General features: G+C 35.3%; 4 protein-coding genes across 5 annotated transcripts; 2 read left to right on the top strand and 2 right to left on the bottom strand.

The window, feature by feature from the left end:
- The first annotated feature begins 415 nt into the window (after positions 1 to 415).
- On the top strand, positions 416 to 5,299 carry LOC102620489 (alanine aminotransferase 2, mitochondrial). Its single transcript, XM_006465741.4, has 15 exons — positions 416 to 766; positions 1,710 to 1,760; positions 1,898 to 1,948; positions 2,203 to 2,268; positions 2,348 to 2,409; positions 2,634 to 2,712; positions 2,804 to 2,908; positions 3,012 to 3,122; positions 3,323 to 3,460; positions 3,545 to 3,619; positions 3,753 to 3,873; positions 3,981 to 4,135; positions 4,541 to 4,615; positions 4,718 to 4,921; positions 5,073 to 5,299. Exons 1-15 carry the CDS (start codon positions 575 to 577, stop codon positions 5,187 to 5,189), a joined length of 1,602 nt encoding a protein of 533 aa, XP_006465804.2. The 5' UTR covers positions 416 to 574; the 3' UTR covers positions 5,190 to 5,299.
- Positions 5,300 to 5,640: 341 nt separating this feature from the next.
- Positions 5,641 to 9,338, bottom strand: LOC102620751 (proteasome subunit alpha type-5). Its single transcript, XM_006465742.4, has 10 exons — positions 9,213 to 9,338; positions 9,076 to 9,116; positions 8,910 to 8,991; positions 8,443 to 8,523; positions 7,635 to 7,748; positions 7,415 to 7,516; positions 7,006 to 7,064; positions 6,419 to 6,521; positions 6,125 to 6,190; positions 5,641 to 6,017 (listed from the first exon to the last, which is right to left on the bottom strand). The coding sequence occupies exons 2-10, from the start codon at positions 9,087 to 9,089 to the stop codon at positions 5,925 to 5,927; spliced, it is 714 nt and encodes a 237-aa protein (XP_006465805.1). The 5' UTR covers positions 9,090 to 9,116; positions 9,213 to 9,338; the 3' UTR covers positions 5,641 to 5,924.
- Positions 9,339 to 11,157: 1,819 nt separating this feature from the next.
- LOC102621045 (uncharacterized) lies at positions 11,158 to 14,841 on the bottom strand. Of its 2 annotated transcripts, none has more exons than XM_006465743.4 (5): positions 14,518 to 14,841; positions 13,557 to 14,118; positions 12,587 to 13,097; positions 12,423 to 12,504; positions 11,158 to 11,430 (listed from the first exon to the last, which is right to left on the bottom strand). In XM_006465743.4, the coding sequence occupies exons 1-5, from the start codon at positions 14,695 to 14,697 to the stop codon at positions 11,209 to 11,211; spliced, it is 1,557 nt and encodes a 518-aa protein (XP_006465806.2). In that variant the 5' UTR covers positions 14,698 to 14,841; the 3' UTR covers positions 11,158 to 11,208. The 2 variants fall into 2 exon arrangements, with proteins under 2 accessions (XP_006465806.2, XP_006465807.2); XM_006465744.4 differs by having other exon boundaries at positions 14,205 to 14,837.
- A 2,421-nt stretch (positions 14,842 to 17,262) lies between these two features.
- LOC102621516 (uncharacterized) lies at positions 17,263 to 18,262 on the top strand. The gene is made up of 3 exons (XM_006465745.3): positions 17,263 to 17,522; positions 17,737 to 17,861; positions 17,957 to 18,262. The coding sequence occupies exons 1-3, from the start codon at positions 17,373 to 17,375 to the stop codon at positions 18,096 to 18,098; spliced, it is 417 nt and encodes a 138-aa protein (XP_006465808.2). The 5' UTR covers positions 17,263 to 17,372; the 3' UTR covers positions 18,099 to 18,262.
- Positions 18,263 to 18,788: the final 526 nt, after the last annotated feature.

Here is an 18,788-nt window from a genome sequence, read left to right as displayed (position 1 = left end):
CTTGTCGGGCAGGTAATCCAAGACCATCTAGAACACCGTTCCCCTTTTTGACCCTCTTATAGAGAGTTTTTAATGCTAAAATATTTAGGTGGTAGCGAAAGGGAAAGAGCATTAATCAAAACCTAATCACATATATAATTATATAAAAATTAATTTTAGTTTAAAGTTTTAAGTTGGTCGGTAAAGGTGTCGAACTATTTAAGCTCTAAAGTTTAATATGGCCTAAAAAAAAAATCTAATATGAGCACTGAAAATACCATGGTAAGTTAATTAAGTATTAAATAAGCTCTAACGACGTAATTGTGGAAATAATAATAGAAATTAGGGAAAGAAAGTAAAAATGTAAGGGGCATGATCTCATTTTAACTCTAGGAAAATTGTATTATGGAAACATATTTAAGTAGAACAAATCATAAACGGTGGGCGCGGCAAGTGAGCTGATTTTGGAAGACTTGGACAAAACAGGAAGCCAAAACGAAACTAAACTAATGGTCGATTTTCGAAGCGGAGACCCAAGTGTCGGTCTAAAGTCTTAAATCTCTCTTAAAAGGACAGATTTCGTGTAAAGGTGACGATGCGGAGATTCGTTATTGGCAGAGGCAGAAATTTCCTTAACCGTTCACATCAACAAAATCTTCTCTCTTCTTCTTCTTCTCATTGTCAGTCTCGTTTCTTGTCATCCACTTCTGTGATTGATTCCCCTTCTTCTTCTTCAATGGCTCCCACCTCTTCTCCTGCTATCACGGTCGATTCCCTTAACCCCAAGGTATCAACTTTCGATCATCTGCCGTTTATTTGAGCTGTTTCTGCATCTGGGTTTCTTTCTTTTTTAAGTCCATTCAATTAATTTTTCGTTAATTTGGGGTGTTTCTGCATCTGGGTTTATTTTCTTTTTTGCATTTTTTTGTTCTGTTTGATTTAACTTACAGCAACTGTTTTGGTTCACTGTTTTATTACTTTATGTTTTTATTTTCATATCTTATTCATTTTTTATGTGTTTATAATTTTGGGTATGTATGTCTCATGTCTCTCGAGAGTTTACTGTTCGAATAGGCGATCTGCTGTTTTACCATCAAAAATTACTTTTTCGATGTGAATTTTTTGTTTAATTACCTTTTACCTTCTCAGGTTTTATACCTTCTGCTTTCTGATGCATCTTTTTATTTTATTTTAGATTCCCTTTTATAGCTTTAGTTTAAACCGTAATACATGTTTGTAAATTGTAGGGTATTTTTCTTTGTTTGTTTATTCTTTGTTAACCTGAGCTCAATGCTTTAATTCTACTGCTTGTATGCTGTGTATATGTGCTTGATTCTGTTTATCTCTATTGTCATGCGACTTTAAATGGACCCTATTTGATATGTCTTCAGCTATCAGTTTAACCATTTTGTTGCAGGATGCATAAACCTGGTAGTTCTTCTGACTTCATTTGTCTGTGGAATTAGACTGCTGAGTTACTTTAAGAGATTTTTTGAACTTAACGATAAACTAAGTTTTGACTGAAATTGTAGGATAGTTGTTTTAAGTTATTTTATCGTAAGTTCTACTGAATTTTGTTTAGTGAGTCATTGTGATTATAGAGTACTAATGAAAGACAGTGCGTCTCCCTTTTGTTCTGATTCTCATTGTTAAGTTTTCTTGATTGTGTGGTTCTTGTAAGTTTTTTCTGTTCCTGTTTTGATCCCTCACGAAGTTTCTCTTTCCTGCAGGTTCTAAAATGCGAGTATGCTGTTCGTGGTGAGATTGTCTCCATTGCCCAGGTAATATCACCAGTTACATACCAAAGAATATCGGTCTGCATGGAGGATTTGGATAATGAATTCTTTGCAAGAATTTGAATTTGCTGTATGTAAACTATTGGTTTATTGAGAGTGGCTTAATCTTTTTCTTATCTCAGCGGTTGCAACAGGAGTTACAAACTAACCCTGGCTCTCATTCCTTTGATGAGGTACATCTTCTTTTTCTCCTGGAAAATTTATTTTATATCACTTCTGTCGCTGAATAAATTTTTCCCCATTAAACTAATAATCTATGGGACAGTCAGAGGATCATTATCTACAAGGGTTGTAGAACAGTTAATAGAAATACATTCAAAATTCTGTCTATTGCAATTATTTTTCATGAAAATTTCCCTTTAAGAGGGCATATATTTGATGAATGCTAGTTAAGTTGCTTGGTACTGATTGTCAATCATCTTCTCAGATACTGTACTGCAACATTGGAAATCCTCAGTCTCTTGGTCAGCAGCCAATAACCTTTTTCCGAGAGGTTGGTTTATTTCTATTTCTTTGGTACTCGGGAGTCAATTTTTTCAGAGCATTTCTGATTGGGCTCATCTCAATTGTAGGTTCTTGCATTATGTGACCATCCATCCATTTTGGACAGAAGTGAAACACAAGGTTTGTTCAGGTAAGAAAAATGAATGACCAGTTGTGATCTTAAATTATGAGCTGACACCTCATTTTCGTTCCCAACAGAGATTTGAGCTTTGTGAACGAGAGATCTTAGAAAACATCCAAAAATGTCATTTTCTTTTTCAACGGAAAGCCAATGAAACTATAAATGAGAAACCTAGGAGCCTGATGGTTCAAATCTATTCCTTTCTTATGCAACTTGCTTTTGATGTTTTGCAGTGCGGATTCTATAGAGCGAGCTTGGCAGATACTGGATCAAATTCCTGGGCGAGCAACTGGGGCTTACAGTCATAGTCAGGTTATATTTGTGACCTTGGCTGAGAAATTTAAGTAAACTAATTCTTGTGATGATATGAATGGGACTCGTAGTTTTGTTCTTTCCACTTCAGGGTATCAAGGGACTGCGTGATACAATCGCTGCTGGAATTGAGGCTCGTGATGGTTTTCCTGCTGATCCAAATGATATTTTCTTGACAGATGGTGCAAGTCCTGCTGTAAGTTTAGTTCAACTTTCTTCTGGTTCGATATAGATGTCAATACTTTCCAAATGCTATGATCGCAAATTAAGGCACGTGTAATAGATTTTTTCCTCCACAGGTCCACATGATGATGCAGTTATTGATAAGATCAGAGAACGATGGAATTCTCTGTCCTATTCCTCAGTACCCTTTATACTCTGCTTCAATTGCTCTCCATGGTGGGACCTTGGTATGTTTGTTATGTATATAAAGTACTTATTTTGTGTCCTAGAGGGAATTCAGTTAGTTAGCTTCCTTCTTACTGTTAGTTGCCAACAAGTGGGTCACTTTGAAGCTTCTTTATAACCGAATTTAGTAGATATAGAGTTCTACAATTTCTCAGTGACTTTTTAATATTTAGTAGATATAAAGTCCTGTCTGATCGTGCAGGTGCCTTACTACCTAGATGAAGCAACAGGATGGGGATTGGAAACTTCGGAGGTTAAGAAGCAATTGGAGGCCGCCAAGGCCAAAGGTATTACCGTTAGGGCCTTGGTTGTAATAAATCCAGGCAATCCAACTGGACAGGTAATTGTTAATTAGCTCTTTGGCAAAATTAAAAGTCTTAGGTAATAAGTACTTAAATCAATTTTCTTGAGCCTTGGCTTCCAGGTTCTTGCTGAAGAAAACCAGCGTGCAATTGTGGATTTCTGCAAAAAGGAGGGTCTTGTTCTTCTTGCAGATGAGGTGGGTGAATTTGTAAAGTTTTTACTTAGAGCATTTGTTTGCCTCTCTTTGGAATTTTGGATGGTTGATGTGCTCAGCTATGTTTGTCAGCTGATGGAGAGGCCTTTAATATTGTTCGACGCATTTTATGCAGGTATACCAGGAAAATGTTTATGTGCCAGAGAAAAAATTCCATTCCTTTAAGAAGGTATCCCGATCCATGGGGTATGGTGAGAAGGATATATCCCTTGTATCATTTCAGTCAGTTTCTAAAGGTAGGTATTTTCATTTTTTTTTCAAAATGGTAGAAGGAGAAGGAGGGGTTTTTGCGGGCATGTAATTTTCGATGGAACAGGTGCGTAAATCTTTTTGTTGTCTTCAGGTTACCATGGGGAGTGTGGAAAAAGAGGAGGTTACATGGAGGTCACTGGGTTCAGTCCTGAAGTAAGGGAGCAAATATACAAAGTGGCATCTGTGAATCTTTGTTCTAATATCTCCGGCCAAATTCTGGCAAGCCTCGTCATGAGTCCACCTAAGGTTACTTTTTCCACACTTAATATTCAGTTGGATCTGTAATAAAACATGAAATATTGCATGCTTGGCTTCAAACTAGGGAAAGTAATGAGACTATGAAAAGGGGAAAAGTCACTTATAATGGGTGACCAGTTTATTATCTCATATTAGAAATGCAGCATTAACACCATTGTACTTAAGCTTGGGTTAGGTTACTTTTGCCATGATTCTGTGTTAAATTATATAATTCCATCTTTTCTAGAGATCCTTTTAGGACTATGAAATATAAAATTCATGGTTACATTGGCTGGGCATAGGCTTGTGGAAACTGAGTATCTATGCCATTTCATGTACTTAATGATCTAGTTGAAGAACGATATTTGGATGCCACATTCATTTCAGCTTGTTTAACTTTTAAAATATATGCAGGTTGGAGATGAATCTTATGAGTCCTATTGCGCTGAGAGGGATGGAATCCTCTCATCTTTAGCCAGGCGTGCAAAGGCTAGTTAAATTACGTTATTCTATGCATTGATTTTCATCTTATTAGATTCTTTTTTTTCCCCATTTTTAATTTTTATATACTTGTGATCATGATTGATGCAGACATTGGAAGATGCATTTAACAGTTTGGAAGGAATAACATGTAACAAGGCTGAAGGAGCAATGTATCTCTTTCCTCGTATTCAACTGCCTGAAAAGGCAATTAAAGCTGCTGAAGCTGAAAAAACTGTTCCAGATGCATTTTATTGTCGCCGCCTTCTCAATGCCACTGGAATTGTTCTTGTTCCTGGTTCTGGTTTTGGGCAGGTGAGCGATAGGTTTTGCTATCTCATACGGTCACTTGAATTTTTTTGTTTTTGGGGGGAATCTTATTGCTTCCATCTTGGCACATGGTGTCCTGCCTCATTTGCCATCAGTTTGTGGTGCTAACTTTCCTTACCGTTTGTATTTTCTATAGGTCCCCGGCACTTGGCATTTTAGGTGCACCATATTGCCTCAAGAGGACAAGATTCCAGCGATTGTGACCCGGCTGACAGACTTCCATAAAAGTTTCATGGACAAATTCCGTAATTGAAAGATCTTCTGCATAATAATACGAGACTGAGTTCAGAAAAATAATGTGTAGCCATTCATTTCAATTGTCAAACGTTTACAGAGTGAATGGACAAAGCGTACTTTTTTTCCTCTTTGTTTTTTTTTTTTTGTTTTTTTGACGGTCATAGGTCTTTGTTACGATGAAATATTACAAGGTTTTTTGGCATCTGAATTTTGTGGGGCTCGTATCATGCTCTCAAAAAAGGTGCTACAGTTTGACCAATGTACGCTTCCGGTGAAGGTGGCCATGATTATATCAAAATCATTAGCAGAAGGAAACCCGAACTAGTAAATTATGAAGTTACCTTAATCCCTAAAGAAAGTGTAAATTTGAAGGCATTACAACACAAATAATTCGAACACATGCATAATGGAGATGATATGCAACGTGTAAATAAGTTATCATAAGCACGAAGTAGCATCATCATGTGTTTAACTTAAAAACAAGATTTTAATCTAAATTTCCATTAGGTTCATATCGTTCATACAACTGAGAAGTACTTCAGTTCTGCACGGACACAGATTTCGGGGTTATGATAGGCAGCTCAAACCCAGCACCAAAACAGAAAGGTTCAAATGGGTGCAATCCCAATCATAAACAAATATAATTGTTTCCCCTAACAAACAAACTACGAAGTGCACTTGCACTGCAAAGAACTGAAGAAACACCACTGAAGCCAGGGAAGAAATTTTAAAGATGATTTTCTCTGGATACTCATAGGCGATTGATGACAGCCTCCACCTCAGAAGGGGTATAGAGATGATACGTTGGAGCTACCCTTGCGATATCAACATTGTTTGGAGTGACCTGAAATCAGAATCAACATTGGTTAAAGCAGTGAATTACTATAATGAACAAACAAATGAACTAAAGAGCACATAGACTAATATTTGCACCGTATTATCATTCTTTACCTTTTCTTCCATAACTTGCTTCAAAATTGATAGAGCAATTGTCTCTGCTTCCTGAAGGGTTAAATCCTGCAAAACGTTATCAAATGAAGCTCAGCAACAATTCATAGTAAATCAGTTTTTTCCCCCACTTTAAAAAAGATCCTTCTGGCATAGAACGCAAATTCAATGGCTGTGTATTGCCGAACAAGATAAATAATGACTAGTTGATAATTGGCACTTCAAAAGGTTTGAAGCTTGTTATACCACACAAACACACTCGGGTCGGGGGAGAGAGAGAGAGAGAGAGAGCGAAACCTTGTTATATTGCTCTTGGAGAGAACTGTCAGCTCCTTCTGAACCTGAACCAATAGCCTTTGCATTGCATTGCCAGAATGTGCCAGATGGATCTGTATAGTACCTGCACAGCAAGTTCCAGGATATTTACACAGCCAGCAGGGATAAATCAACAGGAGATACCCCAAAAAAGTAAAAAATGTGGCAAGATAACGCTTGGAAAATCAGCACCATGAAAAATAGTCTCATAATGCCCCAAAAACTATAGTTGCAGCTTCACTAGGTTCGATGATCAGTACTGCTGCTAACATATTACTAAGTTGAAAATTTTACATGAATGGAACTAATAATACAAAGTGCCCGTTATAGACTACTGAAATAGAAACAAAAAAGAAATTAAAATTGCAAGCTGGCTAACATCATTGTGCAGTTAGTCATAAATTCACACATGCAACTAGTGACTACTGTTACTTGTTATATTGGGTAGTGCTAACGAGAATATGCACTGCCTACCAGCCTAATGTCAAATTAAAGCACACCCATCTGGATAATTTTCAATTAAAGCCTGTTAAATATTTAGAGAGGAATTAAAGAAAGTTTGCACTTACAGGCTAGGTCCATTCTCGTCGGATCCAGCAATAAGAAGGGATACTCCAAATGGTCGAGACTGCACAGAAGAAATTAATAGACATCAGAAGGCATTCAAAAAGATATGTAACTATCACAAATCAATGATCTAATATTATATGGCAAAAAGATGGCCAAGGAAATATTTTATTAAAGTAAAGAATGAATTTTCCAACCGGAAAACACCATTGTATGAACCTGCTTTCATCTCTCTCTAAACAATGAAAGAATCAAGCAGAATGAAGCTAATCTAAAAACATTGGTACTTGAAGTGCCAAAAAAAAAAAAAAGGCAAGAAATTAACTTGAACTAAAACAACATGTCCAAAGAAAAGAGGAGGAAAAGAAAAAAAAGGACCCATTGGATGCCATCAAGGTAAGCATTTATTACCATGGATTCTTCATCGCCTTCACCAAAGCGTAGCGCCAGGTCACAGAGTGCTTGTGTAGTAGATTCTACGGTCATTGGCTCACCATATGAGAATCTATGATTCTGTAAACATTAATTCAAGATATTAATAAAAAGTCTATATGTGATGTACAAGAATCATCAGATTTCTAGCTAAGCTTGTTGAAAAGTATACAAACATCAGAAATCAAGAACACAGCACCTGAGTTTCAACCCTTGCATGTTCAACAAGTGTACGAGCATCAGCAATCAATCCACTCATAGCACATCCTATATGCTCATCAATTTCCATAATCTTCTCCACACTGCTGGGCTCCTGAAACATAAAATTAGGAAATGAAAAAAGAACATCAAATAAATGATGACTTCAAAAAATTGCAACCTCTAACTGCAAACATAAGCAAATGTCATCATACCATTTTATCTACATACAAACTTTGTTATCCATATTCCTTATTGTCATATAACAAGTCAAAAACAGTTTTTCACCACAAATGCAAAACTGCACTCCAATTGAAAACCCTACATCAAATTAGATTCCTGGACTCAGACTGTACAGAAACTCATAAATATGTAAACATCAAACCATACACATATCTCATAAATATGTAAACATCCCAGCCCAATTAAGACATATGGTGGGGATATATGTGTGTTGGCTGCAGAATTTGCTTCCATCGTCATAGAAGAAAATCTGCTTTCGGTATATCAATGCCCAGGCTTGTCCTTTGGGTTTGTTGCTATTTGGCTTTTAAAAGCTATTTATCTTAATCACATGTTGTTATTTTGAATAACATTGCCCTTTTTCTATCCAAACGATTAATGTGAATCATGATCCTTTAATATGCATTTTATTGCCCTCCTGATGAGGGACTGATCTTTTTTTGCTTTGTAGTACATTAAAGCACATGCCTAAAGAATTGTAGAAGCATGAAATTTACGGATATATATACTCACACAAGACCAAGCATTTACAAGTAAAGAAAAAGCACAACAAGAATTAAACAAACCAGCAGTGGTGAAGTAATGCGTTTCTCGACAGCAAGCACAACCCCTTCTTTCGTCTTCAACCCAATTGCAGTTGAACCCAGCTGCACAATACATTCAATACCACAACTCTACTCAATAAAAATTTTAATATATTAGAAAAAAAAAGTAGTTGCTTTCACTAAGAGTATGTTCATTATTGAGGTTTTCTGGCTCTTAATCCAACAACATGGAATCTGCAACTATAAAGTATAAATGGTTGGTAAACATGGCCAATCAAATAACAGAAAACATTTACGAAACACATTATAAGTAGAAGCATCAAAGTTACAAACATGCCCTAAATCAACAAAGGTCGATATTATGAAGACTAATCAAGCACTAAATGAGATTCTGCATAGGCATGCTTAATTTAACCACTAGCCACAATTATAATGAAAAAATAAAATTTTCGGAGGCACAAAACAAAAAATAAGTAGCGAGTATTTACCTTAATGGCCTCAATAGCATATTCGACCTGAAACAATCTTCCTTCTGGAGAGAAAGTGTTCACTCCTCTATCATACTCAGTCCTATGACAATATTCGACAAGTGTTATAAATTAAAAAAAAAAGACGAAAACACAGAAGAATACTTAAAAAACCCAGAAAAATTACCTTGTAAGGAACATGTTTTGTTGCTGATTGGATCTGGAAACCTAAATAGAGACAGAGAAACGTGAAAAAAAGGTTAATGCAGCAGGAGATCTATTTGGAATTAGGTTACGTGAATAAGCACAAAAGAGCCCGTTTACCTGAGCTTAAGAGTCGATACCGGAACTGTGTTAGAGCGAGAGTTCAATTGAGGAAAGACGGCTTCAAGAGACTTTTTTGTAGAGATCTTCTTGAGAGACAAGTTAAAGATCGAAACGTTTTTTTTCCCTTCTTTTCTTTTCCTGTGAATTGCGTACGAAACGTTTTTAGTTCTAGTTTCCGGTTCGTGTTTGGGCTTAGATTAAGATTGTGGTCGTGGTCCGTTTTGAGGGTTGTTTATGGGCTTCAGTTTCCTAAGTTAGCCCATTTTGTAATGGGCCCTTCCCATTATGTTCAATTTTTATTTTTTAATTGTTATGTGCGTTAAAAAGAAACTAATAAAAAATTATAAAAGAAAACCGTTCTCCAAATCTTTCTAAGCTTGTACTACAATTTATTGATACAATAATATTGGAGATCCCAATACTTTAATCTTAACTTCAGTACTAATTCTAAGTATAACTCATTGATTTATTAATGATAAATTTAATAAAATTATTTATTTTTCTTATAATAGATGAATATTACATCAGTTGAGACTCAAATTAAAATCTAAATATTGAAATATCTAGCATTACTCGGGAAGACAGAAGAGTGCTTTACCACCTGCCGTTGGCTAATTTAGCTTTAAGTAAGCCGTAATCAAACCACAAACCTCTAATGTAGTACCTATTAGAACTTTACACGTTGAAACATCCAAGTAGCCACTCATTATATTTATTTACAGTCGCGAAATCTGTAACCTAAAAACAATTTAGCCAAATTTTCTCATTCACACTGGGTACTCAAGCCCCTGCAGAGTTCAGTCTGACTAAAAAATAACAGGTAAGTTTAAATTGAAGAGAACAGAATCTATGCAGAAAACAATGGGCAGTAAAATGTTATGTAAAACATGCACATGTTATTCTGCGTTAAGACTTGGTCAAATGTGAAGTTTTAACTTAAGCGCACAAAAAAAAAAGACACCACCAGATCACAATATCTCAAGCTTAGATACTACGGCAGAAATTGGCAGTGCATGCCGGGGTCCTGCGGAAAAGATGCATGGCTGATCCAAAAGAAAAGGCCAAAATGAAAGATTGGAAAAATCCAACAGTTCATAAAACACTAGCCTGCTTGGCGCTTGCTGCTAATCATGAAAGCTAAAGCTAAAAAGCTACTGCAACTTTTGCGAGGCTTTAGTCTCCTGCGCACGTTAACTTATGTGGTTGGCTACTTTCCATAATTTTGGAAACCTACCTTCAGCTTAGACTTGTATAAAAATTTAGAAGCTGCCCTTGTTTCTTTAAATTTTGCTCTGAAATTTGCTGTGAGCATTAAAAACAATGCAGGAATCTTACAGCTACCATGGGTGTTAACAACTTTGGTGTCCAAAGACAGTTCTTGTTCAAGCATTAACATTAATGTAGAGTGGATTTCTAACTAAAAATTTGTGATTATCAAAGTAAAAAGTAAGCTAAGAGGGAAAAAAAAGAAAATACGCTACATTAAAAAAAAAAATTCATATGTTAACTCATTCTTGGCTTTTACGTGATCAGCAATTCCTTATTGAAAAATTATTCATTTATGTAACCTTGTTTACATATTTATAAGTTTCTTTCATCGACTAATCTAGCTGCTTCATTTACTTTTCACAGTTATGCGTTTGGACTCTTAACAAAATGTTAAATATGACATTGATATGGAGGTGGATTGGTTTTATCATTTTCAAATCTGTTGCTTGGTTGAAAGGTGTGACAGAGCCTATATCTAGCTCCCATATGGGGTTCCAAACCGTTGCAGGGCAGGCCAAGCCCACTGCAAGGCAAAAATTAGGAAAATCACAAAGAAAGCTGGACCAGCCAATCCCAATGGTACATTCACGCCTCGTTGCCACTACACCCCATGTCTCAAATTGACAATGCCATTGCCCTCTTTTAACTAGTGAAATGTAATGTAATCCTGGGATTTCTTAGAAGTAGAGATACAGAATGAAGCTTTTTATTTATCTTTTGTTTCTTATTGATAGTTATTGCAGGGAAAGCAACCACAAGAGCTGTGCACAGAAATATGAGTGTTATGTCTGTTTATAATCTTCTGAGCTTGTGCACCGGCCTTCTGAATCTGCTCAGCATGTTGTTGCCGTGCTGCTGCCCTCCATTCCTCAGCTCGTCTGTGAACAACTACCATCCTCTTCATCAACTTCTCTTCTAAGTTTGATCTCATCTTTTGAATTTTCACCTAAGAAGTTCAGCTCAAAAATGACAGTCAACCGAAAAATCACAAGTGCACAAATTTCAATTATCGATATTGCAAATCCAAACCAGTCATTAGAGGACAAACAGGCAATAAGACAGAAAATTTCTTAAGTCAGAGCATATACAAGCCTCCAAACTAATAAGCTTGCATAGTGTACCATGTATAATAAACAATTTTCCATGACAGAATGTAAGTGCAATGCATGCAGATATAAAGTAGAGTAGCAAATTGTGCCGCCTTAATCAATTAGAAGGTGAAAATATTTTATTCAAAAGGCACTAAAAACTAGACTTCCAAGCATGAGATATCCAGGTTCAAATTAATATTCCAATTTCCCACAACATTTTCAATGTTAGACCTTCACATGGGTTTGTAAGCTACGACAAAAACCATGGACTTAAATAGATATAAACATGAAGACTTCTAGCTTTAATATTCCTTATTTAACAGTGAAGTATATACATAAGCGAATATAGAATTGAGGAAGATCGCTCCAACAAGAGGTGACCTAGTCAAAAAAAATAAAAGGCAAGGGGTGTAGAGTGTAGCGGGTGGCTCGAGGGTGACTAAATCAACAATAAACCTGACAAAAGCTTGTGATCATATATGCATTATATCTCCACTTGCAAGATAAATTATGCTTATCTTCAGTTTTCATTGGGAGAACATGGCTTTGCTACATGTCTCGCATATATCCCAAATCATTAGTTTTTAATATCTCAGTCGCAATGTTTGATGACACCACTCTTAAATAATGTTTATGTATACCATTTTGTTTCATGTTGTAGTAGTGGAAACATGGGACCATATTTTCCATTATAAAGCAAAAGAGGGAGAAGATTAATATCAAGGCAACCTAAAAGTAATGACAATTGGCAAAGACAACTATTGAAGTTCCAGTCACACATTTATGATGCTTGCATTTCCAATTGGAAAGAAAGTGTCAATGATTAATGTAATGATAAGAAAAGTACCTCAAGTTTTTTTGATTGAGCTTCTGCTTTTGCACTTTGAAGGTTCACCCAAGCTTGTATTTTTGCTTCTTCTCTCTGGTACCTGCAACTCAGTTCACAATTATTAACAACAGGAATACTTACTATCCAAAACAATGTTTCAAATTGATGAACAAACTTGTTACCTGAGGCAGCACTTAGTCTTTTCCTCTTCTTCCCAAGCAGCAGCTCTTGAATCTGAAGCACTCTTCTGGCATACACTGCCTGTTTCAAAATGTCTTAAACTCTTTGATATTTCCTCTTCCTCCTCTTCCCTTGAGCTCCAATTCGATGGCACTGAATCATATTGTGTACCAAGTTGTAGCTTAGCTAAATGACACTCCTGCAACTGGGAAATGTCAACGGTGCTATTGATGCTGTTCGAATGTCCTAACGCCAATGGTCCTGACCTATTGGCGGGTGTATTGTGTCTTGCAGGTGATGAGCTCGTGAATGGTGTGTGGCATCTGGAAACAGTGGAACTGCCTAAGGGAGTCATCTCTGTCCCAACATCTCTGTGCTGAACCTCATGAATCACTTCCGTAGCCACGTCTTTCATGGTTTCACCATTAGTATTTCTGAATAGAAACCCTTCTCTTGATGGCTCTGAGTATTTGAAATTCGGCAAAACTGATTGTACCTCATCTGCGAACTTATCTACATTTGATCAACAAACCTGAGATAAGTCTACTGAAGAAAATCCATAGTCCACATTCAATAAGGAACATAATCATGAATCAAACAATGACAGTATTACTTAATATGCATTAGAAGTATCATAATATGAACTTATTGATAAAGAAGCAATGGTTCTTTGCAGCATTCATTTACACAATTTTGGGCCAAAGTAAACAAAGTCGATACTGAAATCATCCTAAATCGTTGCAACCAAACTCAGGCTCGGTGACATACATTTTCCAGCAAGAAAATCCAGCTGGGTTTCTTTCCCAAGCAAGGGGACAATAAAACTGTTGTCATAAGTTTAGAAATTTATTAAGCTATTAAAAAGACGAGACAAAAATGTCAATGGTAGAAAGTGATAGAAACGAAAAGGAAAAGTTCTTGAGACGCAAAGCCAAAGGTTCAAATAAAGTTACAGTGAAATATAAATGCTACCTTTTAGAAAAACATCTGTTGAGACTGAGACCCCATTAAAAGCACTGGCTGAATTATGGTGGTCCAAAGACAGAGAACTTTGAAAGCTTGAGATAACTTTAGAAACCTTTTCCTCCGTGACCCTGGACTTTTCCGAAAAGACCACCATTTGTTGCTTAAAATTATCAACTTGTTTCTGGTTCTTGGAAGATTCTGGTATTGGTATTGGTACTGGCTTAATTGGATGAGCAGGAGAGCCATGGCAAGATGTGCTGTTTAGCCATTTCTCAGCATCATCCCACTTTGAAGGAACATTTTTTCTTGAAAAATTGCCAACGCTGAAGCTAAAAACAGGCCTTCCAGGAGTGGGAGGTGCTTCTATTCTCTTTTGTATGACTGAGTTCACTCCCCTTCTTTGAGCTGAAATGCTATTGTCATTTACAGCCACAGGAAATGACTTGACAAACTCCGAAGTTTCTTTGAGATTGAGCTTGCAAAGTGGGTCATCAAATGTATCTACAACTGCAAACGGGTTGCCTTTACTTTTTCCACAGAGGCTTGTGTTGCGGTCCATTGTTTGTTGCTGAATCACAAGAAAACAGAATGTGAGAATCAAATTAGAGACATGAAAAACAAAAACAAACAAAATGCAGAATGCAGAATGCATACCCCAGCTGAAGTAAATACAGATTGAGCTTGAAAGAACTTTGGACTTGGGGGATCCATGGCTGAGGTTAAATTTCTTGATGGCTAATTTAAAGCAAGAGGGGTTCTTTTGTGGGGCTCTTGTCAGTTTTTGGACAGGTGGTTTGTTTGTTTGTTGCAGCATATCATTATTATTTTGATCTGTAACTTTGAGTCATAAGAAAGTGACTGAGAAGTAAGAAACCAGTAGAGCAGTGATTGCTAAACTAGGAAAAGCATTGACTACGAGAAAAGAGAAAATGGACCAAGGAAAGCACTGTTACAAAAAATGACTCACATGGGATTGATCAGCCACCGGCAGGCCAAGCCAGTTCTGTCTTTCTTTCTCCCCTTTCAAAATGAAACAACAATGACAATTTTCACAGGAGTCGAAAGTGTACTTCATAAAAAGAAGAGTGAGGAGCTTTGGGAGGTGGGAATTAAAAAATAAACACAAAAACACATGAAAAGCACTCATGAGTCTTGTGGTCTTAACCCTCAGGATTACAGAAGTGATAAAATGTACAAAGCCTTTTTATTGTTTTAATTTTTGTATTCTTTTTGAGAAGCTTCTTATTGGATTTTACCCCTCTATCTCTATGAGTGTGTACTTCTTTGACTGATGAGGCACTGGTGCTAGATTCCAAGAAAAAGCACCAATACATGCTGGATTTTGTACTTCCACATTCAACGCAATATAAGCAAGTTTTCTGGTTTTCTTAATTGCATTTAATTCATTATCACAATGCAAAGCAACAAAGGAAAATCTCAAGAGCTCTGCTCTGCAGATTGTGTAAATATTGAGTTTGTGACACCATGATTCACCAAAGGAGTCATGCAACAGATTCAATTCATCAACAAAATGAAAAAAAAAAAAAAAAAGGGCTTGGAAAACTATCAGCCCAGTTTGCTTTCTGTGCTCCAAAAGCAAGCCTAAGGCCTCTATGAATGAGACTTCTTGGGCACAGCCAGCTGGACCTTAGCCCACTTCCTGAAATCAGTTGATTCTACCCCAACGCAGGTGGTGAATGATGGGACTGTTGTTTGTTACCGACGAAGCCTGACGCACGTTAATTCACTAAAATAGCGTTTACTTTTTTTTATTGGATTGTGAATCTTGAGGAGTGAAAATCTTATGATTGAGAGTGTGGAGTGGGAGTGGGATTTGGATTAGATTATGAATCTTGAGGAATGAAAATCTTATGATTGGGAGTGTGGAGTGGGAGTGGGAGTGGGAGTAAATTGTTTACTTACACTGGAATGAAAGTATGGAATAGAGATTAGAATCCAATTTATGTGTTTACTTTGTCTTGGATTGGGAGTAAATAGTTTCAAATTATAATTTTATCCTTATTTAAAGAATTATAATTTTTAATTACAAAACTAATAAAAAATATATTTAATAAATAATATTTATTTTATTATATTTGTAAATTTATTATAATTATTAATATTCTTAATTATGAACAATAAATTATTAATTTTAATATAAGTGAAACCTTATTTTATTCAATATAATTATATTAAATTTATTATTATATAAAATAATCATATAATATTATTTAGTACAAAATTAATATTTTCTTAGAATAAACTATTTATTATTATTAATATTAAATAAATATAGTACTATTATTTTAAAAATAAATATAATAATATTATATTTATTAATTCTCTATTAATATAATAATATTATTTTAAAATAATTTTAACTTAGAATCAATGCAAATTATTATTTAGTTAAATATAATATTATTATTCAAATAAATATAATAATATTATTCAAATAAATATAATAATATTATTCAAATAAATATAATAATATTATTCAAATAAATATAATATTATTTATTTTATTTTATTAATTATAAAATATTAAATTAAATTAAAAAAATAAAAGGGTAAAAAATGGAGAGGTGGGAGTGGATTCTCACTCCCACTCCCCACTCTAAAAATAAATGGGGCCCACAGAATGAGATTCCCACTCCCTTTCCATTTTAAGGAAGTAAACGCTGGAGTGAGAGGAATCCACACTCCTCACTCCCACTCCAGCAAGTAAACACAGCCTAAAAAATCAAGTTATATGTCGTATAAGTTAAAAGAGTATAAATTTTATATACATGATATTATTATAATAAATGATGAGGCACAAACTTTGTATACATAACATTATTATAGTAAATGATGAGGTTCGTGTCTTCTCGTCGTGGATGTAATTTGATCCCTGATATGTACCTCAAAGGCCATTGATATGATAGGTAACCTTAGTAAAAATACCGGGCAAAATATAGTAGTATATATGTTTGTGCTTGCATAAGCATGGCCTAACAGTTCCAAAGGGCCGCATATTTATGATATTTTAATACCTCAAATTCTTTGAAGAAGATTTCAAGACTAATGATGGAGTTTTATAACCTTAAGCTACATTGATTAATCAATAATATAACAAGTAGTACAGATTAGAAAATGCTTTAGGTGCAGAATTAATAAATATTAATATGTTTCCAATATAAGAATATATGCATAAATCAATCCGAAAAGAGATTAATTAATGTGTGAGAAGCAATTCCTGCTCATAGGATGATGAGGGAGTCACGTTTGAGCTATTGACTTTAACAATAAGAATCATTATCTTTAATGAGAGTTGATAATGACCGATAAGAAATTCTTTTAGAAAAAAGCAAATGTAGCTTGAATTAGAGAAAGTTGATTGATTGAAAGCTAGAGATGTAAATAAGATTATATTTGAATTCCAATTAACACTAATATCCCTGCACTCGTGATCAACAACATATGGGGCGCTTGTTTTTACTCCCAAAAGAAATATCATGGAGACAGTCAAAGGGATTGCTTAATATGAGAGTGCGAATAGACCCACCAACAAATAGTTCTAAAAGATATTGATGAGCGAACAGAAAAGATGGCTTAAGTTTCACCAGCATCAACAGGTAGAAGATAAGCCAGGTGGGGCCACTTCCTATTTTTAACAAAATATAATGCAATATGATAAGACAATGCACATCAATAATTGAATATTATATTCATTTCAAGTCACTGTGAACTTGTAACTACAAAGCCATTAATAATATTATTCCCCACCTAGCAAGCAATAACAACAAATTTCTTTTTCTTCATTCTTCATCTTTTGGTAGCATGAGATCAATGGCAACAGCATGTTCTTCAGCTCCATATATCAGTATCCAAAAATCTGCTTTTGGTGCAAAAACTGTGCTTAAACAAACTCAATTAGTTTCATTCAAGAAAGCAGCTACAATTAAGCTCAGATCCTCCTTCAAAACCAAGGTCAACACTAATTACTTACTTTTTTTTCTTCTTACTGATCATTAATTTCAATCAACATCTTTTGCTTTCATGTTTCTTATCACTGTGGCAAAGAATCATTGCTATGCAACACGACCCAATTGGTTCAACTTTAGTTCCAAAGTTTCCAAGTTATTAAAGGATCAAGAGGGTTGGTGAATTTATGATGTTTAACATTTCTTGTTGGCCTTAGCAGGCTTTTGAGGATCACTTTGAAGGTATAATTTGTTATAGAGATGAAAATGGGGAGATGATTTGTGAAGGATATGATGAAGGCCCTCGTTTTCATCAACAGATTCCAAGGGCAACATTTCATCCAAGGTATATTACTTGTCACAAGTTGCATAATCTACCATATACTAAAAGGAGTTTCTTTTTTTCTACTCAATTGAATCTTGTCAAATTGCTGAATTTAGGGATGTTGAGATCATGAATATTCTTCTGCAAAGATGGCATGAAATTGTTAATGATAGTGGTGGTGAGTGTAACAATGCTGGCAAAGGTGGTGTTGCTGTACAAGAAGACATCAACTGGAATGGCTTTAACACATTCTTTTAGTCGCTGTGTAAAGCCATTAAACTGCTGAACTTTATAAAATGTACTTTAAATAACATGAAGCATCATGTAAATAGAGTTCCTTTAAACATAGCATATATGGGGAAGCATAAAAAGCTTTTGTTCTCCATTGAATTGAAGCACTTCCCACTTATATTTTACAGGTACCGGTCTGAATTCAGTTCTTTTATAATTTGTACCCTTCGAGCATTTCCTCTTACCTCTTTTGCTAGAATTAAAGGGTGATAGTTGCTAGGCTAATAATCCTTGATTATGCAGATAATGTAAAATTTAATTGACTCAACTAGATTCTTTAAAAATTTGCTGACATTAAATGTTCGGATAAAACTCAAATCACACATTTCAGCAAATTAAATATGAACTTGTTGCTTTTTCTAGAGAATATATCAATCTTCATGTGGTCTTGATTAAAACCTATGTGACAGCGTCATCTCTCAAGGACAAATTCAGTTGAAGCACAATATATTTGGGGGAAAGTAACAGGACAGCTCTCACATTACATGCCAATAACAAGCACATTAAAGTCACTTTAAACCCAGAAGGGAACTATTACTTCATCCTTCTGTGCTTGCATGCTTCAGCTGCGATCCTTGCAGAGATGGAGTCCATATATTCTAATGATCTATGCAAATGAAAATTTCTTTCTGAAAAAACCAGCCTAAATAAAAAAAA

Source organism: Citrus sinensis, chromosome 7, assembly GCF_022201045.2.
Source record: "Citrus sinensis cultivar Valencia sweet orange chromosome 7, DVS_A1.0, whole genome shotgun sequence".
NCBI lineage: Eukaryota > Viridiplantae > Streptophyta > Magnoliopsida > Sapindales > Rutaceae > Citrus > Citrus sinensis.
Note: the sequence above shows the minus strand (reverse complement) of the source record. Positions and strands in the feature narration are given on the sequence as shown.

Coding starts and splice junctions, on each gene's coding strand:
- LOC102620489 (XM_006465741.4), top strand. CDS start 575: ATGCGGAGATTCGTTATTGGCAGAGGCAGAAATTTCCTTAACCGTTCA. Junction 3,123..3,322: donor CTCTCCATGGTGGGACCTTG/GTATGTTTGTTA, acceptor CTGATCGTGCAG/GTGCCTTACTACCTAGATGA. Junction 3,620..3,752: donor TTGTTCTTCTTGCAGATGAG/GTGGGTGAATTT, acceptor CATTTTATGCAG/GTATACCAGGAAAATGTTTA.
- LOC102620751 (XM_006465742.4), bottom strand. Junction 8,524..8,909: donor ATGCTATTGAGGCCATTAAG/GTAAATACTCGC, acceptor TGTATTGTGCAG/CTGGGTTCAACTGCAATTGG. Junction 7,517..7,634: donor ATGCAAGGGTTGAAACTCAG/GTGCTGTGTTCT, acceptor TAATGTTTACAG/AATCATAGATTCTCATATGG.
- LOC102621516 (XM_006465745.3), top strand. CDS start 17,373: ATGAGATCAATGGCAACAGCATGTTCTTCAGCTCCATATATCAGTATC. Junction 17,523..17,736: donor GATCCTCCTTCAAAACCAAG/GTCAACACTAAT, acceptor TGGCCTTAGCAG/GCTTTTGAGGATCACTTTGA. Junction 17,862..17,956: donor AGGGCAACATTTCATCCAAG/GTATATTACTTG, acceptor TGCTGAATTTAG/GGATGTTGAGATCATGAATA.
- LOC102621045 (XM_006465743.4), bottom strand. CDS start 14,697: ATGAGTGCTTTTCATGTGTTTTTGTGTTTATTTTTTAATTCCCACCTC. Junction 14,119..14,517: donor CGGTGGCTGATCAATCCCAT/GTGAGTCATTTT, acceptor CTTGTGATTCAG/CAACAAACAATGGACCGCAA. Junction 13,098..13,556: donor AACAGATGTTTTTCTAAAAG/GTAGCATTTATA, acceptor GATCAAATGTAG/ATAAGTTCGCAGATGAGGTA.